Source organism: Asterias amurensis, chromosome 21 (genome assembly GCF_032118995.1).
Source record: "Asterias amurensis chromosome 21, ASM3211899v1".
Classification (NCBI taxonomy): domain Eukaryota; kingdom Metazoa; phylum Echinodermata; class Asteroidea; order Forcipulatida; family Asteriidae; genus Asterias; species Asterias amurensis.
The window spans coordinates 3,607,877-3,635,000 of record NC_092668.1 but is presented as its reverse complement, the minus strand read 5'-3'; the positions used below and the strand labels follow the sequence as shown (position 1 = coordinate 3,635,000).

Sequence of the window (27,124 nt, the reverse complement as noted above, 5' to 3'; positions counted from 1 at the left end):
TGTTTTAGTTGACTAGCAAGCAGGACCAGTCAGCTTGTCATTTCACTGGCCCGTCACTTAATTATTAGCATAAAAACCTACTTGGTTATGAGGAATGGGGAGCTGTTTCTGGTATAAAACATTGTGAGAAACAGCTCCCTCTGAAGTAATATAGTTTTTGAGAAGTAATTTTCCACGAATTTGATTTTGAGACCCTCAGATTTAGATTTTGAGGTCTCGAAATCAAGCATCTGAAAGCACACAATTTCTTGTTACAAGGGTGTTATTTTTTTCATTATTATCTCGCAACTGATTATCTTAAATTATATTAAAAAAATCATTATTCAGCAAGTTATTTTTTAATACATTGTTTGTGTGTTTTTTCAGACCCATCTGTACCCCCACCTGAGCAGAAATACATTGACGTTTTAAAGACACATTTCGGCCACGCAAGATTCCGCCCGTAAGATACGATCTCGTCCCAAAGACAATAAATTTTGCATAACTTTATTTCATCAGATCCTAATTATGAAAGTTCTTTATGGATCAAATTTTCTTGAATTCCTTCAGTGCCGGCTTTTTGTTTTGTGTTTTGATTTAAAAAATTACTAACTTTTTCAAAAATCTGTATTAGAAAAAGAAAAAAAGTATCTTGCTGATTTGTGTTGCCTTGGTACATCTCAAAGTCAGTAGTATTTCTTGAGTGACTATGCCCTCTCAAGATGTATATTATGGGTTGTACATGCAAGATTGATGACACTTTCAGAGTGAGACCAAGCATGACCATGGCATTTAAAAAAGTTAATATGATAAGAGGATGTATAATTGGTTAGCGGTAACACCATGTGTGTGTCTACTTGCCAGGTAGAGTTGTTCTTAGAGAACTGTCTTGCTTTATTCTACTGCCGTGCAGTAGATAATCGGAGGTTCGGGAGACTTCTCAGTTCTGAAAAGAACTGTCTTGCATGATAAGAGGAGCGTTCCATTTGGGGGCAAGGGACTCGTGGCCTTTCAAAACCACCTCGCTTTGTTGTCAGATTTTAAAAGTCTTGTTTTCTCTTTCAATAGAATGCAGTGGAAGATCATTCATTCCGTCCTAACCAGAAGAGACCAATGTGTAGTCATGGCAACAGGTATTTAGTGAGACTTAACTCCACAAACTTTAAAAACATCACATTCCAATTTTTATAAAGAGAAGGTAGACATTTGATAATCATTCTTAAAATTAATGGTAACAAAAGAAAGTGCAGCAGCTTTATAGATAGTACAAAGCAGTTTGAGAATCATTTCTTGTTGAAGTTAATGTGGTTATGGAAAAAGACGTCAGTTTTTATCCCCTGAAATTTGTATCTGTGAAATTTTACCCTCGGATTGTGTTTTCCAGTTAAGGATTATTATTATTATTATTATTACTTTATTTGGCATTAAAATCAAGCATATACATAAGAAATACATAAAACTATGTATAGGATTATTCTTATTATGTATAAGATTATTCTTCCTGCATAGACGTAACTGCTCCGGTTGTCAGCAATATCTGACAACTACCACCTTTGGAAGTTATTTTTATTGATAAAGGATCAAAAATCGAACGAATCCAAAAACCAAAGGCATACATTCCCTTTAAGGCATACTGATGAGATCATAGATTGATATTTATGTTTTTTTAAATATATTTAATAAAGGTTATGGAAAGAGTCTGTGTTATCAGTATCCAGCAGTCTTCACTGGCGGTACCAGTCTAGTCATCTCACCACTCATCTCTCTAATGGAAGATCAAGTTTTTTCTCTAAGGTTAACAATAACATCCTTTTCATCTAGCAACTCACACCTGTTATCTTCATTAAGTTTAATAACCCAAGTAGTTCAATGTAAACACACTCACTCACCGAAAAGGATTTATAATTTCCAATTTTTATAAATAACCCAGTGCACTTATCATAAAGAAAAGGGGTTCGCCCCGGTGTTCCAGGCAGCATATTGTGCCACAGCACCTTGTAAACCATTACACTTTGCTATGTAAAAGGAGCAGGTCTCATAATTCAAAACGTAGTCCCACATATCTTGCAGGAAAATACTGAATGTTAAAGCGCCTTGAGCGTCACTGAGTGACGGACATGAGTGCTATATAAGAAGCCACTATTATAATTACTATTTTTATTATAATACTTGTCTGTTATTCCTTCTTGTATCACAGCATAGCAAATATTAAGGCGTGTCTACTAGGTTCAGCTCAGTCAGCGATGGGACGAATCAAACAAGAAGCTCTTAAGTAAGATTTCTTATATCAGTTCAGGCCTTGCAATTGAGATTTTTTTTAAAGTGGCTTACTGGGCTAATAAGCGGTTAAAAAAAAAACCAAAGATACTTGTTCCCTTTGAAGGCACCGGACACTATTGGTAATTACTCAAAATAATTGTTAGCATAAAAACTGAGCTGTTGGTAGTAGAAAACATTGTGAGAAACAGCTCCCTCTGTAGTTTTCAAGAAAGTCAAATAAAAAAAGACTTCAGGCCTGAAGCCTTTTATTAGGCATCTGAAAGCACACAAATTTGTGCAACAAGTGTGTTTTTCTTTCAATATTTTCTTGCAACTTCGATGACCATTTCAGTCCAAATATTCGCAGATTTGTTATTTTATGCATATGTTGGGATACACCAAGTGAGAAGTAACGTCCGTCGATGTCGGTTTTTTCCCATAACCGATATATCGAAAATTTAATATCGAGTATACTCGATATATCGAGTATTTCCCGCGCGCAAGATGGAAGCCTAAAAACAGCACTTGGTATACTCATGGAGGTAGAAATATATATACCGTAGACTGACAGTTTAATAGGGTTACATTTCAACCTGTTTTTGTCTGATCCCCCGAAGTTGTTTGTAGTTCAAACAATTTCAAATTGCGTAGTACCGCCCCGATTATTTCTGGTTTTACAACAGAGTATGATCGCCGCTACCGCTGGCTTGGCCATTTGGTGAACGCTCACCACAATTCTCGATTCGTGATTGGCCATGATTGGCCGTCTCAAAATGACACAGAGCCTTTATGAGTTGCGTGACTCGCCGACATTAAGGTGTCAGTTGCCGATGCATTGACGTAGAAGTGTCAATCAAGTTGTCCGACGGGCGCCCGGACTACCTTTACGGTTGAAAATGGTTGAGATAATCATCGAAAAAAAATCACTAGAAAGTCCCGCAAAACACAGACCTACCACTCCGCGATCACAATATACAACGCACGCAGCATGCAGTCACATAGTCTCCAATAAAGGCTCGTAGTCTTTTTACTTTGCATTCTATAACAAAGGCAAGAAACATTGAATGCTAGAACGCCCTCTACTGTCGAAATAACGCAGTGCATCACGCGTTACCGCCTTGACCAAAGACTGCACGTGTCTGTGCATGCTTGGGCAAACGGGTTTTCCCCCCGAATTGCAATAACCATACACGCTGGTGTCGTGCTTAAACCGTACAAAAGCATAGTCTTCGCTGGTACGCACGCAATAGCCGCCGACAGCGTGGTCTGTGCTGCGAAGCATAAAGTTCCTCGGAAATGTTAGCTTGTTTACCGAAAACAACACAACGTGTAGGCTTTATTTGACCAAAATGACGCCATTACGAAACCTTGGATTGTTAGAAAGATTATTTTACTATATAACGTAAGATTGTTTTCTTCCTTGTTTTGTTTTGTCTTGTTGATTCGGGGAAGTTTTTGCGGGGTGAAGACGCATTGATTTTGATCACATGCGCAATGGGAAGTTGCATCTTAAACAGCCGATGGGGCAGCAGCGGCGGTTTCTTTTGAGGTTTTACCGAGCGCTCGCCGCGCCGTCGTGAACTTCTGCGGCGGGCCGGCGGCTGATGGCGAAAACACAAAGAACAAGCGGACATACTTGGTTGTAAAACGTATTTTATTTAATACGGCAACTCAAAATGATGAAACTACATAACGACGACGGCTTTTCTAGTACTCAAACACAGATTTCTTTTAAATAATCGGACACTCTTTTGGTATTTTCGATATCATTTAGGAACATCGAAATTTTCAAAACATCGAAATTATTTTCGATATATCGAAAATCCGATATTACGATATGATTATAAAAGTGATATCGGCGATTTCGATGTCAAAAAAATATCGAGTTTTTGAGTATTTTCGATATATCGACGGACGTTAGTGAGAAGACTGGTCTTTCACAATAACCGAAGGTGTCCAGTACCTTTAAGGGACGAGAGCCCTACACTTTGTCAAGTTTAGACCCGCAAGTAACTTCAAGAGTATTCTATACTTTGTTTTAAACTGTTGTTGTCTTTTCTTTAGCGGGGATTATCGAGTAGTATATCTTACTCCTGAGTTTGCTTCAGAAGCTCACAAGTTCTTGCGTGATTTACAGCAAAGAGTTGGTGAGTTAAGTTTCATAAAGTTTTGATTCTGCGTTCATAAATACGCCAGACAGTTTTGCTACTTCTATTGTTGGAGAGTGCGTCACGTGGGGGTGTTTAAACGGTTGATAATGACCAGCTGGAACTGTTTATAACTGGCTCGCTTCCGTGTGTCGGGCGCGCGCGTACGCCAATATTATCACGCGGACCGCGCAATTCATAGCTAGTAACAGCGCGTAATCTATTTCTAAGCGCGCGCGTAATCTATTTCTAAGCGCGCGCGCGCGTACACACAACCCACGCGCAACAAACAGATTCTTCACAAAGTTTTTGAAAAAAATACTTCAAACCTCAAATTTTAAATTGTCAAAGTGTCTGTTTTTAACAAAAGGGCATTTATGATAGGGAATAAAAGAGTAGTGACTCGTTCTTAAACATCTGTTTAAAACCTTGCAGGATCGTTGCCCGTGTGATAAAAGGGCATTTCCATTATTGGAAAATCTTAAAAGTCAATGGGAAACTGTTACAGGGGCACCAAGGCCAACACCAGGGGCAACAGAGGCCATGTGGCCTGTGTGTAATTCCAGGCCTAATAATATCACTAACAGTAAAGCCTGAAAATTATTATACTACTATTACATATTGTTTATATTGACATCTTGTTTATATTGACATATTATTGTTCATGGTGACATATTGTTTATGCTTACATCTTGTTTATATTGACGTCTTGATTGTATTTACGTCTTTGTAGGTATTACTTTGGTGGCCATTGATGAGGCTCACTGTGTCTCACAGTGGGGTCATGATTTCAGGGCGGCCTACAGAACTCTGGGAGAAGTGAGGACCTTACTGCCTGAGGTAAATATTCAAGGGAATCTCTGGGCCAACTTCCATAGAGCTGTTAAGCACAAAAATTTGCTTAGCATGAAATTTCTGCCTCGAAAAAACAGGATTACAAACAAATTTTCCACATGATTTTCAGGATGAGCAAACATCAGCTGAAAAACAGTAACAAGCAATATGCAACAATTGGAAATTTTGTTGGTAATCCTGTTTTTCTCAAGGAAGAAATTTCATGCTAACCAAATTTTTGTGCTTAGCAGCTGTATGAAATTGGGCCCTGATCTTTAAAGCCACCGGACACTATGTTAGCAAAAAAACTTACTTGTTAATGAACAATGGAGAGCTTTTGATAGTTTAAACATTGTGAGAAACAGCTCCCTCTGAAGTAACTTAGTTTTCGAGAAAGACGTAATTTTCCACTAAAATATTTAAATTTAATTTGAGACCTCAGAATTTCATTTTGAGGTCTCCAGATCTGAAAGTGTCTGAAAGCATACAGCTTTGTGTGACAAGGGTGTTTTTTCTTCCATTACTATCTCACATTACTATCTTACTGAGGTGCTGTAGTTTTTTGAGAAATGAGTAAAACAATGCCATGAAAATACATTTGTAAATGATAAAAATTATTTTGAGACGAAAATTATTGTCATGACATTGTTTTACCCATTTCCCCAAAACTACAGCACCTCAGCACGTAGTATTTTCAGGGAAGCTTTCTATTATCATAATCTTCAAACTGTGCTTCAAACTGTGTAAGTTTAATGTAAATCTGTGGACATTGTGTTTTTTGTCCACCAAAAGTTACATAGACCCTTTAATGACGATTTACTTCATTTTTTATGTATTTTTTGCTTTCCTACTAAAAGGTTCCATTTGTGGCGTTGACGGCCACAGCAACCCCAGAAATTCGTAAGGATATCTGCAAATCCTTGCGACTCAAAAATCCTCAGGTGACCTGTACGAGTTTTGATCGTCCCAATCTGTACCTTGAGGTCAACATGAAGGGAGATATAGCGAGTGATCTGCAGTCACTCATGGTAGAAACTCGGAAGTGAGTAGTTTGCTTCATTATGTTAAGGAGAATTGACGAGAAAGTGGGAATAAAACGATTATAAATGTCCGTTTAAAACCTTGCAGGATCGTTGCCGTGTGATAAAAGGGCACTTCCATTGGAAAATCTTATAGTCAATGGGAAACTTTTTAAGGGGCACCAAGGCCAAGACCAGGGGCAACGGGGCAATGTGTAATTCCAGACCTAATCGTAATTTCTCGCCTTATCATGGTAGAAACTCGCAAGTGAGTAGTTTGCTTCATTAGTTAAGGAGAGTTGAAGAGAAAGTGTAGATTCGCGGATAGAATGTACGACCCAAAGGTGAGTACATTCTATCCACGAGTCTACTTTTTAGAGTCTATACTCTGACTTAAACTATTTCTCCCCAAACTTTGTACTTTTTCAATTGACGTTTGGTCTCATACATAACTTATTTGCAAAGTTTATAAGCATATTCTAAAGTGCTTGCAACATTATCAAGTACAAGTACATTGTTTTGAACAGTTTACAGTTATGTTTTTACTAAGTAAATTTTTTAACTCGGAAATGTTTTTGGAAATTGTAATGTCAAATGTGTTTAGCTGTGTTTTGCACATCATGTTTCTGGTTCACATAGAAAGCACCCTTTTTTACAGGTTTCCTCAGGCTTGTGAGCAACAGTGATTTATATGGAAAGGTTTGCGGTAACACCATTTAATGAGTTTGGTCGGTTCTGAAAAGGTTTCAACTCGACGTTTCGATCAGTATGTGATTTAGTTCACTTTTGAGGCATCCTTGATTTCATCACCAGACATAATAAATATTAAATATTAATAACAATAAGAACAATAACAATCTAAGAAAATGATTCAAACATCTTGTGTTAAGATTTTGTTTGTCAAACTTTCTGATTTGATCATTTTTTTGTGTGTTTAGATTGTACTACGAATTTGATGGTCCCACCATCATTTATTGCCCAACCAAGAAAGCAACGGAGAAAGTTGGATCTGTTCTTCAACGTAATTATTCTTTCCATTTTGTTATCACCTTAACAAAAATTGTACAAATCTTAAATATATTAATATAAACCAGAAGGGAAACTGACTTGGTAAATTTTTAATGATTTTTTGGGTTGAACAAAGTAACATTTACTAGAGTGGGACTCTAACAAACAACCTCTGAATTACTGGCCGGCACTCTACCAACTGAGCTATCTAGCCCTATATTGGCGGTGTCCCTATTTTGTCAATATCTTTGTTCAGGAATGCCAGTCAGAAGCCATACAACTGTAAACTGCCATGTAGCCAGGGATTGCACCCAAATTACGATACAACCTGGGAAGCGGCAGCCAGGGGATCACCTTAAGGGGACGTGCCTTTTGTTTCAGATATCAAATAATAAACCACAAGTGAAACTGACTTAGTAGATTTTAAATGATTTTTGGGTTGAACACAGACAAATTAACTAGAGTGGAACCAACATCCTCCGGATTAATATTATTCAACAAAGACCCAAGCTGTGTCAACTATGTGTGAGTTTAATTTGTGATTTTGATGTGAATTTTTTCAGAGTTTGGTGTAAAGTCGGGAATCTACCACGCTGGGTTGTCACCAAGTATTAGAAAGCAAACTCATCATAAGTTTGTAAGAGACGAGTTACAGGTAAATACAAAAATAAATTGGAAATAGTTTTTACAATGTTGAGGGTTCCTGAGGTAAATTAAATTTTTGTTGTTATGCTTTAAATCTTTGATTTGTCCACAGTGTATTGTAGCTACAGTAGCATTTGGTATGGGGATTGACAAACCAGACGTCAGGAATGTCGTCCACTATGGAGGTAGGATGGAATCAGTTTGGTGTTTGAGTTCTCATTTGTTTAGTTTATTACTCTTATTGCACAAACATCAAACTACACTGTGGTGCAAAAGGGGAAACCCCGAACAGGAACAGAGGTCCAACTAAATGGAGACCCTTGATCACACATAAGAATAAAACAAACAGACAGAAAAAACAGCGCAACATGCAAAAACAAATGGAAGGAAATATGGTGTAAAAAAAAGGTGGGGAAAACAAAATAATAATGTGTTGTAAATTTATGAGTATAGATCATGTAGATTGTTGAATAGGATTGCCTGACAAACACCTGAGTAATATGCTTGTGATTTGTTTTCACAGAGCTCGGGAAGTTACATAGTATACAGTGCTAACACACATCGGTGTATATGGGTAAAACCAAACTTATTATTCTTTTTCCGCAATGCAAATTTCCATCTATTAAAGTTTTTAGATGTAAGGCAGTATTGAAGAAGCGCTTCAGTCTAATTGGATCATGTTATTTCTTTACAGCTCCAAAGGACATAGAATCCTACTACCAAGAGATCGGTAGAGCTGGTAGGGACGGCATGCCAAGCACCTGCTATGTGTTCTATGCACCGGGAGACTTTGCAACTAATAGGTGCGTGTGTCCTGGCCGAGCGGATAAGAGCACCGAATTCAAGCTCTGCTGATTCTGTTCAGCAGAGTGTGTGATTCTGTTCAGCAGAGTGTGGGTTCGAATCCCAGTCATGGCATTTGTGTCCCTGAGCAAGACACTTAACTATAATTGCCTCTCTCCACCCAGTAGTACATGGGTACCTGTGAGGGCAGAGATGGTTCCTGTAATTGATTTAGCCGAGTAGCGCATTTGTTGCACGCGGCTGTATACACCCCAGGGAGCTGAGATGGTTTAAGGAATGATTTAAGGCCCAGTGACCAGGGGTAATAATTTGAAGCGCTTTGGGACACCCTTCGGGAGTAAAAAGCGCTATATACAAAATTAATATTGTTATTATTTTTAGAAAGTCTGGCAAAAATGTTTTCACATTAGTTTTTTTTTTTTTTTTTTTTTTTTTCGTTCGCAGTAAAAACTATTAAGAACTTTTTTAGAGGTTCCTGAGTAATCGTTTTCCTTTTAAAATATCGTTGCCACTAATGAAGCCCTGACGAAGGAAAGACAACAAAGTTCTGTAATTTAGCTCCATGATTTGGTGTTTTCTTGTGAGAAAATTGAGTAGGCACTTAACAAGTTCGCAGATCCCTCCTGGCTGAAAGTCAAATATTGGAATGCTCGGGTTACACACACAAAAACACGTGAAAGGGAATTGTTGTCACTCTTTGATTGGGGAAAATGAAGCATACCACGGTAGGTGCCTGCATCTTCACGCTACACAGTTGAAAGTCTGTGTGGATAAAAATGCCAGCCCTCCGTCTGTCGACAAACAAGCTTTAAGGAAAATCCAAAGTTGTTACTGTAAGTCTGTCCCAAAACAATATTGCGGATTAACACGTCATCCGATGTGAAATGGTTACTAAGGTGCTGTTGTGGGAAATGTTTGAAGAATTAGTTGACTTTCAACTGACTTTATGTAAAGTTATCGATTAGCTCTTCCTTTTGAGTTTCACACTACTTTACACTGATTCTAAACTTGATGCACGTATATAATTTATTTTTGTCCCTAGGTTTTTCTTGAGGGATATCCAGAGTGCGGCTTTCAAGGCTCATAAGAGTCGTATGATGCAGAAGATGGAGCAGTATCTTGTGTCAATTAAATGCAGACGACGGTAAGACATCGAAAGCTTTGGCGTGTTGTGGCCGAGCGGATAGGAGGACCGAACTCAAGCTCTGGTGTTTCTGTTCAGAAGAGTGTGGGTTTGAATCCCGGTCGTGACACTTGTGTCCTTAAGCAAGACACTCAACCATTTTCTCTCCACCCAGGGGTAAATGGGTTCCTGCGAGGGCAGAGATGGTTCTTGTGATTGATAAGCTTTTAGTGCGCTACATATTTGGCGATGCAGGCTGTACACTCAGGGAGCTGAGCTGGTTAAAGGAATGATTTAAGGCCCAGTGACCAGGGGTAATAATGTTGAAGCGCCATGAGCGTCACTACGTGACGGACCTGACGCTATATAAGATGCCACTATTATTATTATTAACTCAAACGATTCAGAGAATGCCACTTGCAAACCAGGTTGCCTTCTAAAAGTTGTTTTCGTTTCATGCATAGCCAGTAGGGAGGAATACATGTGGTGCTCGCCAGAGTAATTTTCCGGTGTAAATGGGGGACGTCAACAATAGTTTGAAAATACAAGAAAAACTGGAACAGCAATTCTTTTTTAAACTCTGTAGGCCTACTTGTGTTTATTCCACGGTGTGATCTGCTTCTCATTATTTCCTAATTATGGAAGATGTGGTTTGTTTGTTTTTTGGGTTTTTTTTTCTTTGTTTGTTTGTTTTTTTGTTTGTTTGTTTGTTTGTTTGTTTGTTTGTTTGTTTGTTTGTTTGTTTGTTTGTTTGTTTGTTTGTTTTTTCCAATAACACAATAAGTAATCATAAAACATACAAGTAAAAAGGAACAACGAGTGATAAGAGGAGGGCACCAGGAAAAAGCCTAGGCTTATACAGGGCCTGGTCCCTTTAGAATATAAATTAATTGGTTATAGTTTATAACAATAACAATATTAATTGACAAACAGTAGTCGAGTTTCGTTCATGTTTCCGCTTAGTAAAATTAGTTTAACCGCAAAACTGGAAGAAAAAAAATTGTGCCCCCCCCCCCCTCGACACACCAGAAAGCTGGTTACGAGCCTGATGAAATGATCTTCTTTGTACTTTTTTTTGCAGATCTATTTTGTCTCATTTCGAAGCCAATGGAAATACTGTCAGTGCTGTTATGAATACAGATCAATGCTGTGACAACTGCAAACACAAGTAAGATAACAAGACATCTATCGTAACTTTTTATCCTTAAAGAAGCTAGACACTATTGGTAGTAACTCAAAAAAGTTGTTTGCATAAAAACTTACTTGGTAACGAGCAATGGAGAGCTGTTGATCATATAAAACATTGTGAGAAAACAGCTCTTTATGAAGTAACATAAGTTTGAGAAAGAGGTTATTTCTTACTCAATAAGGCTTCAGGACCTGAAGTCTTTTAATGTTTTTTAGGCATCTGAAAGCACACATCATTGTCAATTTCCAATTACAAATTTGTAAGTTTTTGGAAGTTATTGTATTGTATTACTGTAGGCCCATTGGGGCACCCTGTAGGTGGATATGTGCTGTTATAAGTTCTTCTATTATTATTATTATTATTATCATTATCATTATTATTATTATCTCTCGTTTCCTAATTCAGAGATTCTCCTACAGGAGGAACGGTTGGATCAGATGAGAAAGATTTCTCCAAGGAGCTTCATCATCTCTTGACGGCCATCGAGGCAACGGGAGGAAGGTTTGGTCTCTCCGTACCAATACTCTTCCTCAGAGGATCGGTAAGTAGTCGCAAAAAACTCGAGTTTGGGTTCGAGTCCCGGTCTTGACAATAACCATGGAGTGTAAAGACGACGGTCTTGTGTGTTGTGAAATGCATGTAAAAGAGCCCACTACAAATAGCCAGGGATGAGATAGTTCAGAATTTTATCTGAAATAAGTTTTTAAATCAGTATATTTAAGTCAGGCTCTTGGTTCTAATCGTATATCACTAGTTGAGGATACTGTTCTTCCCAAAATCTCCTTGGAATCTATAACTCGAGGGGTGGTCTAAATGTTCAATTTTTTTTTTCATTTTCATTTCAACAAAGCTCCTAGAATCTGGCTCTCAGTTTCAGACTTTTTTTGTCATTAGTGATTCTCATTCCTGAATATCACAAACAGAAGAGGGTTTGACCCGTTGTTTCTGGCTTTGTTTGGCAGAAATATGCGTCGCCTCACCCTGTGGTCCCTTTCAAATAGTTGTTTTGTCTCACAACATCATTCTCAACAAGCTCCACCAATTTGGTATTTCGGCACCAGGGGTGTCATTTATGGCAAACATTTAATGTACACTGTTATTGTCATTAGTATTAATATTATAACCTTTCTCTCGACAAACCAAGCTTGGTTTGTTGTTGTGACAGCAGAAACATTTTTTTCTTCTCTTTTTTCTTCCAGTTAAACCAGAGACTGCCGTCTCATTGCCAAAAATCCAAAGATTTTGGCTGTGGAAAGTAAGATTTCATTCTATTATTTTATCCAAAACTTCTATGTTAAAATAATTGAACCAATCGCAGGTTTTGCCCTCAACTTGTTCAGTGGTTAGTCGTTGGGACCAGTTAGCTTGTCTTGTCACTAGTCCACCAGTATTTTCACAGGTCCATATATTTTCAAGTGAAATAAAAATGCTTTCCAACACTGAAATTACAGCTGGACTACCTCGGGAGAATTTTGAGTGCTACTTTGGTGTTTTATCTAGCATTCGGCCAGCGGACCACTTTAAAGGGAAAATGCTGGCAACAAAAATAGGTTATTCGTGGAAGATACAGACAAATATCCTTGTTCAGTCAAGCGTACAATGAAGTTGCCTTGGTCCTATAATGCAGTGAATAGTTTTTCTAGATACGAGTGCTTTATAAGATTTATTATTTTTATTATTATTATTTGTTACGTTTTATTTTTTCCATATAGGTATCATCCAGAAAAATGGTGGAAGTCCTTCGGTAAGTCAACTTTTGATTCTATGTATTTGATTTCTGAGTCTTTTTGTTGGCAACTGCTCTATACTCAGACACTCTTACGTTCTGAAAAGCCTATGTTCTAACAACCCCACTTGTAAGGGTTAGGGTTTAAGGGAAGTTCACTAGGTGTGTCAAAACATAGGGGTGGCAGAACATAAGGGTATTTGAAGTAAACTTTCTCAAGTTATTTAAACCTTCGCTCTAAAGATGAAATGATTTTTCTCGTTTGCTCAGCGCGCATGGCTTTAACGGAAGGTTATCTAGCTGAGAAGCAATTGATGGGAGGGTTCGGATCAACAGTGGAGCTATCAAGTAAAGGATATCGATGGCTTAAAGATGCCAAGTATGGACAGAACAGCTCATTCAAGATGGTCCCTAATAAGGTAATATGTTTCCTAATAAAGTATTTTGTTTCCTAATAAGGTATTCTGTTTTCCTAATAAGGTATTCTGTTTCCTAATAAGGTATTCTGTTTCCTAATAAAGTATTCTGTTTCCTAATAAGGTATTCTGTTTCCTAATAAGGTATTCTGTTTCCTAATAAGGTATTCTGTTTCCTAATAAGGTATTCTGTTTCCTAATAAGGTATTCTGTTTCCTAATAAGGTATTCTGTTTCCTAATAAGGTATTCTGTTTCCTAATAAAGTATTCTGTTTCCTAATAAGGTATTCTGTTTCCTAATAAAGTATTCTGTTTCCTAATAAGGTATTCTGTTTCCTAATAAAGTATTCTGTTTCCTAATAAGGTATTCTGTTTCATAATAAAGTATTCTGTTTTATAATAAAGTGTTGTTTCCTAATAAAGTATTCTTGTTTCCTAATGAGGTATTCTTGTTTCCTGACAAGATATTTGATTTTCTAATAAGGTATTCTGTTTCCCAATTAAGTATTCTGATAAGATAAGACGAATTTGTATTTAAAAAAATCACAGAAGTTTACATTTTCCAAATCTTGGAAAGCTTTTACAATCAGCTCCATTTTTTAATTTCTGTACTCTCAGGAGATGTTATCATTTGACAAGAATGCCGTTATCAAGCCGACCGTCCTCCCACAGACCGCTGGGCCACAGATCTTACCCTCCGTTCAAGTCAGTAATTGGAAACAAGTGTCTTACGATGATGTTGGCCCCGGGCCAAGTATGAAAGCTGCACAGCCTAAGGTTGATCTTAAGGAACAGCAATTACAGGTTGGTCACTCTGTTTGTGTGTTGGGGTGTTTGTTTGTTTGTTGGGGTGTTGGGGGTGTTTGTTTGTTTGTTTAACTTTTTGTTTAATTCTTTTTTTCATTTGGGTGTTTGTGTGTCTGATTGTAAATCACTGAATGTTGTTCCTTGAAGGGGCACAGCAATTTGTTTTGTGTCCTTGGAGAATAATGTTAATATTACAAGACTTGATTGTGATTTTTTTTTCTTAGGGTGTACTTTATTCTAAACTCATGAATCTGAGAAACAGCTTAGCGGCAGAGATGGGAGCAGCACCTTATATGGTCGCCAATAACAAGAATCTACATGACTTGGCAATCATCAGGTTTGTCTGCTTGTTCAAATGTCTATTTCAGCTTCATTAGTTGTCAAGTTTTAGAAAATCACAGGAAAAAGTGCTAAAACAATGTTTTCCTCGTAAAATTGTTTTACTCATTTCTCAAAAACTACAGCACCTCCCCAAGAAATATTTTAAGGGAAGCTTTCTACCATCATTATCTTTAAACAGCCTCACCTTGTGAGAAAAAAAGTACCACAATCCTTTACATTTTCTTACAGGCCGAGCTCTAAGCAGTCTCTACTCAAGATAGATGGTATAGCTGAGGCTCGGGCAGAAAAGTTTGGCGCTCGGCTGATCGAAGCGATCTGTGAATTCTGTAAAGAGAACAGTCTGAAGATGGATAACTTCCCTGCTACTGTACCATCTCATATCGCTGATACTAAGGTAAGATTTATTTTACGTGTTATGGCCTAGCAGTTAAGAGCATGCACAGGACTCGGACTCTGGTGTTTCTGAGTGTGGGTTTGAGTCACAGTTGTGACACATGTGTCCTGAAACAAAACACTAAACCACGATGCTTCGTCCTTCGGATGGGACGTAAAGCAGTTGGTCCCGTTTGTTTTATAACGCGCATAAAAGAACCCAGTTTACTTATCGTAAAGAGAAGAGGTTCGCCTGGGTGTCCCTGGTTTGATTGGCTGCGGATTGCACCACAGCACCTTGTAAAACATTATATGTGTATGTAAAGGGAGTAAGTCTCATTATTCAAAACAAGTCCCACATACCTTGCAGGAAAATACTGTTTAAAATATTGACAATGTCAGTTTTTTTTACTTGTGAAATGTAGGTACATACGCGTCTGAACTCATACATTTGGTTATAGGATGAATATTTTTTATTTCCAAACTAGAAAACTCAAGGTGTGGTGTTCCAGAGAAGCAGTATTGTCCACCAGATCTCCGATACCGTCAGAGAATCTTACAACTTGTACCACGAGAAGAATATGTCGCTGGTAAGTTAAGTTACAAAACCGAAAGAGAAGGGGTTCACCCTACCCTGGTGTTCCTGGTTTGAATGGGTGTAGGGTGTCATGGCCAATAATAGTAATAATAACGATTAATAACAGTTTTTATATAGCGCTTTTCACAGCCCGAAGGGCGTCTCAAAGCGCTTCCAACATTATTACCCCCTGGTCACTTGGCCTTAAAGGAACACATTGCCTTGGATCGGTCGAGTTGGTCTTTGAAAAGCGTTTGTAACCGTTTTTTATAAAATGCATATGGGTAGAAAGATGTTGTAAAAGTAGAATACAATGATCCACACAAACATGCCTCAAAATTGCGTGGTTTTCTTTTTACCTCGTCGACTAACACGTCGGCCATTTATGGGGGTCAAAATTTTGACTCCCATAAATGGCCGACCGTGTTAGTTCGCACAGTAGAAGGAAAACCACGCAATTTCGAGGCAAACTTGTGTGGATCATTGTATTCTACTTTTAAAACATCTTTCCAACCATATGCAGTATATAAAAAACGGTTACAAACGCTTTTGTTTTGACCAACTCGTCCGATCCAAGGCAACGTGTTCCTTTAATTCATTCCTTAAACCATCTCAGCTCCCTGGTGGGAAGTATACAGCCTGTGCAACATTAATATGCACTATCGGCTAAATCAATCACAAGAACCATCTCTGCCCTCACAGGTACCCATTTACCCCTGGGTGGAGAGAAGCAATTATAGTTAAGTGTCTTGCTCAGGGACACAAGTGTCACGATCAGGATTCAAACCCACATTCTGCTGAACAGAAACACCAGAGCTTGAGTTGGGTGCTCTGATCCGCTTGGCCACGACACCCCAAGTGGATTAGAGCCTCGAATTTAAACTCTATTATAGAAATGGTTCCATTCCAGAACATAAAGATGATTTTCTTTTTGTTTTAGGGAGAGGTTGCGAAGGAGAGGAACCTGAAAGAGACCACCGTTGGCGGACATCTTGCAGAAGCTATCAAAGCGGGCTACCCTGTGAACTTTTCAAAACGTAAGTATCGACGGTAAGAAGCTCTGTGTGAAGAAGATGGGATAAGGGAATTATCAAGAATGAGAAATTTCAGACTTTTATCCGAATTCAGACTTTTTGGGTTGTTTCCTCACCCCACCTACCTAGGCCCTTTTACAATCCACGGTTTTGGCTTTGGATTTGGCTGCAGGCTCTGTTCTTGTCTGAAGCCCTGAGCATGAACACAAAGCATGCGCAATTGTCAAAACAACCGTACAGAGTCTGTAAACCTCCTGAATTGTGTCTTTGAGGAAGGTTTGTGTGTACAATAAGTTAGGACTCAAGTATGCAAGCCCAAGAATTTTCATATTTCTGACAATTTTATTTGTTTTTTTCGTCTTGCCATAGTTGGTGTAAGCCAGTCACTTCGTAAACAGATTGAAGATGTCATTAGATCACCACCTATCAACTCTGGTAAGTTTGTATGAACAAGGTTTTTAAAAAATGAAAAATAAAGTTATTAGGTCCACTTCTCTCCTATCTCTTCAGTCTCCTGACGATGACTAGAGTAAGCTAGTCAAAACTTTGAGACCAATAATTAAGAACTCACTCTGCAGTAGTGCAGTTATAATAACGATCCTTTGAGCTAAAGTAGTAGTCCCAGCCGATTTTCTACCTTCCGCCCAGGTAGTAGTTTAAAAGCGGGAAAGTTCTTTTCAGAACTGAAGTCTCCGGAAAATCCGAACAATCTACTCAGCGGTAGTAAAATATATAGCAAGTCAGTTCTCTAAAGAAACAACTCTACCTGGTAAGTAGACATACACATGGTGTTACCGCAAACCAAATATACACAAACAGATAGTAAGTGACCTGAAGAAGACTTTACCAACATTTCCAGGTAGGGTTGAAATCAGAAGTCAATTCCCATAACTTTTTTTTTTTAATCTCAGATATAAGTCGCTTGGCACCAATCAAGGCTTTGCTACCCGAGTCTGTGGACTGGTACCAGATCAAAGTAGTCTTGGCCGTGTTACAAGTTCAGTATGGTATGCCAACATCTGTGGGTAGTAGTGACTCGGATAAAATGGTACCCGACAGGCCAACTACCAGTTCATCAGAACAACTCCGCTCACAGGCTGTGGTAAGTAAAAACCATAAAACCAGCTTTCTCCAGAAGACGATCAGAGCATACTAATCGAAATGTCGAGTTGAAACCAACGGTTCTTTTCAGAAACACCCCAACGCATATAGAGATGGTCATTACATTGTGTTAAAGCAAACCTTTCCATATCGTATTTCCACCATGCAAAGTTTCAAATCCTACTTCAGTTAAAACCAGGCAGTTTGAACAGTAGCATGTTGGATTTTTTTAAAGTCTTACGAGAGTAAGTTTCTATTCAAGCCCGGTTCATACTTCCTGTGAATGTGAGCGCGATACAAAATTTGAAGTCACAGCCCTGTTTTCATTGCGAATGTTTCGCATGACAACACCAGAGCTTGGGTCTAAACTGGACCGCTCGGCCGGAGCTTGGGTCTAGTGAACTAGACCGCTCGGCCACGATTGTCGAGTTGGATTGGATAGTTCCAATCGGCCAGAAACAGTTCTTGCGAAGTGAAGTTGATGGTTCAAATCTTCACTTAGTATTGTTGTCGACAAAACTTTAACTGAAAAATGACTTTCATTGCATCCACAGCCATATCGGTCACCCCTTCAGACGCGACCAGCACCAGCGAGGTCAACCAACCCAGACCCTTCGGTTAGTCTGTTGGTCAGCCCCACGATGACCAAGAGTAAGTCCCATTATGGTGGGATGACAAGTAGTAGTCAGTCGACACAACAAAGTGGAACAAAACGGAAGCTACCCACCTGGCTTTTTGGTTCAGCCAAGAAAGGAAAGCTTAACAGCGGGACAGCCACCAAGAAAGCCAACAGTCTCTTTGCTAAACGATAGTTCAGAGATTAACGCACCAAAGACACTGATAAGAGCAAGTTCAAGTGTTCCGACTCGAACCCAGGCTGGTCGACTATTGTTGACTACTGTGGTCGACCGTTTGGAACCAGCCTTAGGACCATGGTTACTTCCATGGTCTCGATAACCTGTTCCATGCTAACATGTGTGAAGTGCAAAGGGAACCAGTGACACTATAGAGAAAAGGGGGAAGGCAATGTAGTGTTGAATACCGGGTTACCGATGGTTGACTATGCTTCCAAACGAGTCGTGCGTCAATGGAGTGCACTCCAACTTGCTCTAAGGCGCAGTAACCATAGAGTATTCATGGCAGACTTTCAGGCACACGAGGGCAGCAGTCGTATTTCCAGTCTCGTTACTTTTATACAAGTTATTTTTCTACTACATTCCTTCAAAGGAAATGGAAGATGTAGAAAGTAGAAGTTTGCATTCATTTGTATTCAAGGTTGTTGATTTTACTTAATAAGCAAATAACAACAACCAAGTGTTATATTGTCTTTGATTAGCGTTGCCAATCCTTTTTTTATTTTAAATACAAGAGGTCAGAAAAAAAACTCAGGTCAGGTCAGTTCCTAGTTTATCATTGCCGTTTATTAAGTAAACAATTAGCAATAAATAAGACGAATACTTCACAAAATTGCACAGTTGGTATAAAAAATTTGTACATACAAGACAAATAAATAAGTAGATACTGTAAATAACTATTAAAAGTTCACCACATTACACATGATTTGTTTTGTAAAAATGAATTGAAACAAAATGACACAACAGTGGTCTCAATGTCACAACTCTTATTTTTGGGCATTGAAGTAAATTTTCTTTCTGAAAGAGACAAAAGACAAATTATCTTTTTGATTCTTATTATTTCTTATTTGAATTGTCTTAATTCATGAATTATTTAAAAGTGTATTATGATCTAGTTGCCATGTCAAATGGTTTGAGGCAAGCTTTTGTACTGCAACCTCTCGATGAGCAAACCCTGGTACCAATGAGCCATTCACATTTATTCAGAATTGTGAATATGGGTTTTCACCGTCTCTTACATAACTATGCAAAAGCTTGCCATAATCGTGTGACATAGCAACTGTCTCTGTAGTTTGAGGAATTCAGATTCAAGCGGTAAGTTATACCTTAACCATCCGTGTCATTATACTATAAATTATTCAAACCTAAACTGAAAATGGCTTTATAATTTATACATGGTCTTAACTAGTTTCTAAGATAACTGTTCTAAACACATACTCCAAATTTGTTCTTGGCACACTTATTTCTAAATAAAGACGAAGAGTAATAACAATATAGAATATTGGTAAAAAAAAACATTAACAGGCACAAGTGGTCACTGCTAGTTAATGCTTCAATCTTGCAACAATTGTTTAAAAGAGCAATTGCACGGTGGAAATAACCAAGACAGACTGTATCTTATACTGAATAACATCATTGTAAATGAATAAATATTCACACTGTTGAATTCATAACTCTTGAATGTGATGTCAATTATTAGTTATTAAACAATCAGAGTGAATACCGAAAAATATCTGCGAGAGCAAGCTAGTCAAAAACATTGAGACCAATTAAGAACTCGCTCGGTGGTAGTGCAGTCACTCCGCGGTAGTGCAGTTAATAACAATCCAATAAGCTAAAGTAGTAGTCCTAGCTGATTTTCTACCTTCCGCCTGGGTTGTATTTAAAAAGCAGGACTGTTATTTTACAGTACTGAGACGTCACTGTAGTACAATACGAAAGTGTAAGGCCGCCAGGGCTAACATTCACCCTAAACAATTACAGTTGAGTGTCTTGCTCATTGACACAAAGTGTCACGACCGGGACTCGAACCCACTCTGCTGAACAGAAACACCAGAGCTTGAATTTGGTGCTCTTATCCGCTCGGCCACGACACACCCTTAAACCCACAAGGCCAGTGATCCTGACCTACAAGCCTACTGCTGGTGTTAAATAATCAAAATGCTGACAAGCAGATTAGAAACAGGATGTGATATGAGCCATGCAATACAGGTGAATATCGCACTCTTGTTGCCATGGATCAACCAATCAGAATTGAGCATTCACGTTTGTTCGAAGGTAAAAGTCATTCTGTAACTATCGATCCGTCAAAGACACTTTCTGTTCAAAAGAAACAATTTAAAATTCTTCTTGATTTTATAGCATAATATCTAGAGACGTGTTTTTATATTTCAATAATTCAAGGCATTGTGTGAACCAAGGTTTAAGCTAGGGTTTCGTAAAAAGGGTGCTCAAATTTGCATGGAATTTAAAAAAACTGGGTGTCCAAATGGTTCCCTTACAATACTTTACAATGACAGATAAAACATGGAATCCAAATTGAAAACAGGGTGTCCAAAAGACAGAGTCGCTCCTCTAGCTACCACTATGTAATCTGAAATAGGTCTAACCATGGAGTACTCTAACAGCAAAAACATTTTTTTTAAATCTGAAACATGATTTTTTTTTTATATTTCAAAATATTTCAAGGCATATTGTGAACACTTGATAAGCTTGGGATACTTTGATAGCTCCATTTCAGAATCCAATTTCACTATTGGGAAAGAAAATAACAAAAACACGATCTGAACTACAAATAATCGAACCATGGTTACGTTGAAAGTGATTGTCAACATCATCACTGCTGCATCAACAGCTTCATATGAAACAGCGCCCCCTGGAGGTGACCGGTTATCACAAATTTTGAGATGGGCAAAAGGGTACCCTGTGATGAAAAAAAAAGAAAAAAAAGATAAGATTGTAAATCAATTTGCATTTCACTCTTTGGATCCAACTCACAAATTTTGGAAGAATTTTGTATTTACTTTAAAAAAAAAAAGGGCTGTTGTCTTTTATTCATATAACATGTATAATAGGTTGGAAATTTAGCCTTAAATAAATACATTTTTTTGCATGAGGGACAGGGAGATCAGGGGACAACTCAGCCATAACATCATTGACCGAGGACACCACTCGAAATAGAAGAAAGAAGTGACTAAAAATTGAACTCACCCTGAATAAGTAGCTCCTTCGACTGGAATACACTTTCATCGTGACCTTTGACATTCCAGGTCGTTCATCTTCATTGACCTCGATGACAACAGTCGGATGAAGAAACTCCATGTCAATGGTCAACGCAAGAAGGCTGCCTGGTTTGTACGACTGCACGACGGTGTGGTATCGTTTGAGTCCTATAGGGACTGACATGTGCATGTGGAATGTCTTACCGACGCCAAGAGACGAGTCGTCAAGTGGTACTATCCGCTTGATGATGCCCGTCCACTGTGTGAAGAAAATGTTATTTATTATTACAATGAGTACAGGGAAAACACAAATAAATAAGACTGAGTTTTATTAATAATAATAACAATAATAAATTTAAGAAACCTATAAAGCGCAGTATTGCCGCAAAACAGCCTCAAGGTGTCGTGCACAAATACAAAGCAAGAATAAAAAAAGAAAATTAATCAATAGCAGAAAAATTGATAAAAAGCTACATATTAGGCCTACAGGAGACTGAGTTATAATAATAATAATAACAATAATAATTTTAATTAAGAAACATATAACGCGCAATATTGCCGCAAAACAGCCTCAAAGTGCCGTGCACAAATACAAAGCAAGAACAAAACAAGAAAAGTAATCAATAGCAGAAAAATTTATAAAAAGTTACATATTAGGCCTACAGCTGAGATAACCAACAATAATATTAACCATACATATATATCATTAATGTGCATTATAATAGTAAACAATTTTTTATATAGCACATAACACCTAGTGATAAAACACGTCCCTATGCGCTGTGGAGAAAATAAAGACAACGAAATACAAATACAAGATGTACAAATACAAGATAGAAAATGTACTGATAGGGTATCAAACAAAAATGCATGAATAAAATGTTAAATAAGAGCATCTACAAAGCAATCATTAACTCATCATAGAATTCATATTTTTTCAAATAATCTGGGAGATTATTCATAAAGGTTGAGGCAGTGTCAGCCAAGCTGCGTTCACCATGACCTGGAAAAAACTAAGAATCGCACACTCTTGGGCAATATAATAAAAGGGGTGAAAATACTGGAAAACAGATAAATGCTAAAAGACATCAGCAGAACAAAGAAAGGGGTTATTATGATCACATTATTAATAATTATAATAAAACAAAACTTCCTAGTGCCCTTAACCAGAAACAGGGTCCTTAGAAGATGCTTCGAGGTTAAATATTGGGCCAAATTAAGAAATACTGAACATTTTAAGATTTTAACAGATTAAGAATATAATGAAGATTACAAACATCCAATTATTGACATAATACCCTATAACTATGTTTTTTTTTTCTAATGAAACCAAGAATGCCTCATAAAGAGAACTTAACCTTTTGCAGACTATTCAACTCTGTTTAATCATCACAAAATATCCAGAGAATGCTATTAATGGTCAAGTGTCTTGCTTAAAGACACAAGTGTCAAGACCGGGACTCAAACCCCACACTCTGCTGATCAGAAACACCAGAGCTCGAGTCCTCCGGTGCTCTTAACTGCTCGGCCACGGTGACATTGCACCACAAAATCATTTCAATTTTATAAACTAACAAAATGCCATAGTTACCTCCGGGTAGTTGAATATATCTGACATAAATTTGAAAACATCTTCTGGTGATCGTGCTACAACAGCTTTCTCTTGAACAATAAGAGGATCGTAGTCTAACTCAACTTGGTATAGAACGGCAATCGCTGTGAGTACAATCAACATGCCAACCTGGGTAGAACTAAACACGGCCATGGTGAGGCTAGCCAGCTGTCTATCTGTAAAAGAAATAATGACAATGATCAACAACAAAAAGCAAGCTTAGCGTCCTACCTTATTGGAAAAAAACCAATTAGGGAACTTTTTTTTTTTAAGGCACTGGGCTAATTTTCAACAAAAAAAATGTTCATCCAAGATTGTTGAAAATGTACCCTTGTTTTCCGAAAAAAAAGAAAGAAGAAACAAAAAAAAAGGAGCCAGCCTCTAAAACAGGAAGCGGGCGGAGAAACTTTTTTATTTGGTCCAATGGCAAAAGGAAAAGAGACCTTTTTAGTGATGAGAATCTTTTTAAGTGTTTTTTTGGCAAGTGTTAACAGCTGATACTTCACAGAACAGAGGTGACAAAGGCAATTGGCTCCATGCCCCCTGGTCAATGCCTTGGTGCCCTTGAAATGCCTCGGTAGAAATTTCCAAATTCTTCATAGGTTGCCCTTTACCAAAGGAGAAAATGCCTTGGTGCCGTTGCCCTTTCAAAAACGAAGTATAGAGGCCTGGATCTAGGGGGCTACCAAACATCCCTCCTAAGATCTGGATCCCAGCAGTGTCAGCTATTTTCACAGCAATGGTTAGGGCCTAGGCCGCCTAAGCTGTCACCCCTGACTTTTTCAGAAATATACGGTTTTATACCCTTCAATTCAACCAACAATTATTATTTTATTATAGAAGTATTGGATAACTATCCGCCCTAATTTGTTAGCTAACCAACTGCAACCACTGTGCAATCGATAAATAAATATTTTGATATGGTTTAATACAGGTAGTTGGCATTCAGGTCATTTTACAAAGGGAAAACAAATCAATAACAACACTGGACCTGACTCACTCATCAGCAGCTAGCAGTGCCAGTTCGAGTCAATATAAAAAATAATAATTAAAATATTCTCTAATTTGAATTGATGCTTTCACCCCTGAAATTTTTATAAAAAACATAATACCCGTATGCAAAATATAGTTTACTCAACTCTGGACAATACTAATGGTAATGTTTTTAGATTATTTAATTAATCTAGGTGCATTTTATCATAGCAAAATTTCATACTTACAACAAAAACCGCCAGGTAGGTTTTCAGCAATGTTGGTGAAGAGCGCCACCTATCGACAACTTACTATCGATTAATTTTTTAAGCACCCCTATCTTTATATAAATTTAAATAAACACATTTTCTAAATAATTTCCCAAGTCGATTAATTAATAACTTTATATTCTTAATTTCAAACTTTGTATTGCTTTATTGTTGCACCAATGAAATTTATTTTAATAAATGAGGGAATTTTTAGGCAGTAAAACTTCTCAGGTACTTTTTTTTAGACAAACTTGGGTGGTCTACAATGGCTGCGCCCATCTGTTGAATCTTGGTGCGTGTGTATTGCTGGTGTATCTGCTGATTGGTCTTCGTTCGGTCAATTTATGTGTTTTCTGTGAATTCTTCAGCCAGTTCTCTTTATATACTGCTCGGATCCTACTGCTCATCACATAATGGTAAGTGTTGGGTGTAAACATCTCTACTAAAGTCTAAAAAAGAAATGCAGTGACTTGACTCTTCTCTTGACTTTTTGATTGAGTCATTGATAAAAAGAAGGGTGCGTTCGTTTAGCATTTAGCTTCCCAGGACGAACGTGGGTAATTATCTGCACACACTCGTCCTGGGTAAAGAAAACCACCACACACCGGGGTCGACCCAGGGAAGCGACCCTAAACGAACGAACCCTGAGTGAGTGACTAATTGATTATTGTCTATTGACAGACCACAGACTGCGTGCAGACCACACCATGGACATGATCATCCATGTTGGACACACTGACAATTCATTTCATGTCTTTTATTTAGTATTTGTTTGTGAATCTTTCTCTTATTTTAGGCTATATTGAATCATGAATGGAATATCAAAATCAAATGAATTCATGTTTTCGTTTTTAAATTGGAACTGGGCCCAATATCAGGGCGCTGCTTACCGTGCATAATAAGCAAGCAGTCATAAAAGAATCAGTGCTTGTGAAAGCAGGGATTTCTGCGCAGTCCTACTTAATTAAAGCTAAAACTAGTAAAAGCCGGCAACAAGTCCAGATTGCCGACAACACGCCGACAATTAATTTTCAAATACCTCAAAAACAGCAAATAAACCAAAGACATATTGAAACTATGTGTGCTTTAAATAATATATAAACAGATATGTATAAATGTAATGGCAAAACTTCACAAAAAGTCTGAATTTTTAACCAGAAAAAAAAAAACTTTACAAGGAGAGCGGTCGGATCGGAGGCCATCTTGGCTTAAAAACCGTGTTTCGACCAGTCCATGATGCGGGTAAGATAAGATGGATTTTGTTGCCCTGGCAGACCCCGGCCCAGGCAAACCATGGGCAAACAGTCTTACTGTACATACCAATGACCATGGTGTTTGGTGACCCTTTTTTCACCCTTTAATTTAATGTTTTCACAGCCGAAGTCAGGAAAGGTCAAGGCCAAGCTTGTCAAGCAGGTCAAAGTATTACATCCGAATAGTCGGAAGGCCATGAAGATCACTGGAGGAGTTATGCGGAAGGACAGAATCGGAAGGTATAATTTTATTGACTCTACACCACTATGAATTCAGAGAGAGGAATGGAAAAAAGAAATGCGACTCGAAATAAACCATCATTTCAATAAATCTTGGCAAGTCATGGGTAACCCAGGGGTTGCACAAAGCTAAAATAAAAAATTAAAAAACAGAGTAAAATAACAAACAAGTGAGAGGTGTTAAAAACATTTGCTTTGAAAGAAATTAGTTTTGAACTTGTTTAGGTTCTAATAAAGTAGTTAATTAGTGAGCTGAGCAGACTAGGGTATTAACGGTATTAACCTGTGGGGAAAAAACCAGCAAAGGCAAAGACATGAAGGGTATTGGTAATTTCCTTCTTGGATGTTCAGACCATGGGCTTTTCAGATATTTTAATTATTTCTTTTTTTTCCCCTATCTTTAGAGTTCACAATGAGACGTCGTTGAAGATGGGAATCCTAGTGGAAAAACTGTCCTGGTTTCATGAGAACCTTGATCCAGAGAAAACGGAGTACAGCAGACTAGATCTCAGCCAGATGATGGAGAGGTAATGATTATCCTCACAGGCGAAATATCATATCTCGTCTCTCTATTTTAGGGTGTCGTGGCCAAACGGATAAGAGCGCTGAACTCGAACTCTGGGGTGTTTCTGTTCAGCAGAGTGTGGGTTCGAATCCAGGTCGTGACAATTATCCGTTGGGGTGAAATATTATATCTTGTCTCTCTATTGTAGGGTGTCGTGGTCAAGCGGATAAGAGCGCCGAACTTGAGCTCTGGTGTTTCTGTTCAGCAGAGTGTGGGTTCGATTCCGGGTCATGACAATTAGCCTTTGGGGTGAAATATTATATTCGGCCTCTATATTGTAGGGCGTCGTGGTCAAGCGGATGAGAGCGCCAAACTCGAGCTCTGGTGTTTCTGTTCAGCAGAGTCCGAGTTTGAATCCAGGTCGTGACATTGGTGTCTATTAGCAAGACCCTTAACAACAAGCCTCCCTCGACCCTGGGGTAAAATGGGTACCTGTGTGGGCAGAGATGGTTTTCACTAGACTTTACGGCTATAAATAATTTGTTTTTTCTATCTTTTTGTGGAGCCTAAAACCCATTGTGTCTCTTTTGCCGATAGATAATTTTTGTGTATACGGACCCAGAATCTGAAACAAGAGAGATACCACCTCACTGCATACATTGAAGACACTCCTAAAAGCTCACCTGTTTCAGGAAGTGTATCATCCTGTTTGTGCCCATGCATCAGCGCCATAGAGCAGACTTTTGATTTTGGCGCTTTATAAATTTCTTTTGATTGTTTGCTTGTGATTGAACAGTTACTTGCACCGCTTTGAGGAGGAGCTGGAACAGATTGACATCATTCAGGGAATGAAGTCAAGAAAAGGTCGACAGCACGCAGCAAGAGAAGACGTTATCAGAACAACGATGACATCAGAAGAGAATCTGTTCAATACGTGTGGCTTAGGTGGGTTTGTGCAGAGTGGTAGTCTTGGCCCAAGATGTCAGTGAGCGAAATTGGATAGTGTACTGGGCTCATTTTAAGACCTCACACGTG

The 27,124-nt window shown here is 38.2% G+C and overlaps 3 protein-coding genes across 3 annotated transcripts in view; 2 read left to right on the top strand and 1 right to left on the bottom strand.

The window, feature by feature from the left end:
- Positions 1–18,195, top strand: part of LOC139953057 (bifunctional 3'-5' exonuclease/ATP-dependent helicase WRN-like) — a 22,527-nt gene extending 4,332 nt beyond the window's left edge. The window contains exons 5-29 of the mRNA XM_071952460.1: positions 367–442; positions 1,048–1,112; positions 1,665–1,773; positions 2,177–2,251; positions 4,303–4,385; positions 5,119–5,225; positions 6,077–6,261; positions 7,177–7,259; positions 7,810–7,901; positions 8,004–8,076; positions 8,586–8,694; positions 9,738–9,839; positions 10,900–10,986; positions 11,413–11,548; positions 12,207–12,262; positions 12,720–12,751; positions 13,004–13,152; positions 13,768–13,953; positions 14,181–14,293; positions 14,527–14,692; positions 15,159–15,260; positions 16,188–16,284; positions 16,651–16,716; positions 17,193–17,383; positions 17,937–18,195. Of these exons, the coding sequence (XP_071808561.1) occupies positions 367–442; positions 1,048–1,112; positions 1,665–1,773; positions 2,177–2,251; positions 4,303–4,385; positions 5,119–5,225; positions 6,077–6,261; positions 7,177–7,259; positions 7,810–7,901; positions 8,004–8,076; positions 8,586–8,694; positions 9,738–9,839; positions 10,900–10,986; positions 11,413–11,548; positions 12,207–12,262; positions 12,720–12,751; positions 13,004–13,152; positions 13,768–13,953; positions 14,181–14,293; positions 14,527–14,692; positions 15,159–15,260; positions 16,188–16,284; positions 16,651–16,716; positions 17,193–17,383; positions 17,937–18,194 (2,798 nt within the window). The 3' untranslated portion in view covers position 18,195. The remainder of the gene's footprint in view (positions 1–366; positions 443–1,047; positions 1,113–1,664; positions 1,774–2,176; positions 2,252–4,302; positions 4,386–5,118; positions 5,226–6,076; positions 6,262–7,176; positions 7,260–7,809; positions 7,902–8,003; positions 8,077–8,585; positions 8,695–9,737; positions 9,840–10,899; positions 10,987–11,412; positions 11,549–12,206; positions 12,263–12,719; positions 12,752–13,003; positions 13,153–13,767; positions 13,954–14,180; positions 14,294–14,526; positions 14,693–15,158; positions 15,261–16,187; positions 16,285–16,650; positions 16,717–17,192; positions 17,384–17,936) is intronic.
- A 57-nt stretch (positions 18,196–18,252) lies between these two features.
- LOC139953058 (uncharacterized) lies at positions 18,253–24,112 on the bottom strand. The gene is made up of 4 exons (XM_071952461.1): positions 24,071–24,112; positions 22,830–23,026; positions 21,228–21,497; positions 18,253–20,940 (listed from the first exon to the last, which is right to left on the bottom strand). The coding sequence occupies exons 2-4, from the start codon at positions 23,001–23,003 to the stop codon at positions 20,854–20,856; spliced, it is 531 nt and encodes a 176-aa protein (XP_071808562.1). The 5' UTR covers positions 23,004–23,026; positions 24,071–24,112; the 3' UTR covers positions 18,253–20,853.
- Positions 24,113–24,357: 245 nt separating this feature from the next.
- LOC139952884 (translation machinery-associated protein 16-like) overlaps positions 24,358–27,124 on the top strand; it is a 28,513-nt gene continuing 25,746 nt past the window's right edge. The window contains exons 1-4 of the mRNA XM_071952164.1: positions 24,358–24,507; positions 25,469–25,584; positions 25,989–26,111; positions 26,886–27,034. Of these exons, the coding sequence (XP_071808265.1) occupies positions 24,505–24,507; positions 25,469–25,584; positions 25,989–26,111; positions 26,886–27,034 (391 nt within the window). The 5' untranslated portion in view covers positions 24,358–24,504. The remainder of the gene's footprint in view (positions 24,508–25,468; positions 25,585–25,988; positions 26,112–26,885; positions 27,035–27,124) is intronic.

Excerpts from the sequence above, each read along its gene's own strand:
- LOC139953058 (XM_071952461.1), bottom strand. The coding sequence starts at position 23,003 with ATGGCCGTGTTTAGTTCTACCCAGGTTGGCATGTTGATTGTACTCACA. Across the intron at positions 21,498-22,829 it reads ATATATTCAACTACCCGGAG|TGGACGGGCATCATCAAGCG; the intron begins GTAACTATGGCA and ends TTCTTCACACAG. Across the intron at positions 20,941-21,227 it reads GAAGGAGCTACTTATTCAGG|GGTACCCTTTTGCCCATCTC; the intron begins GTGAGTTCAATT and ends TTTTCATCACAG.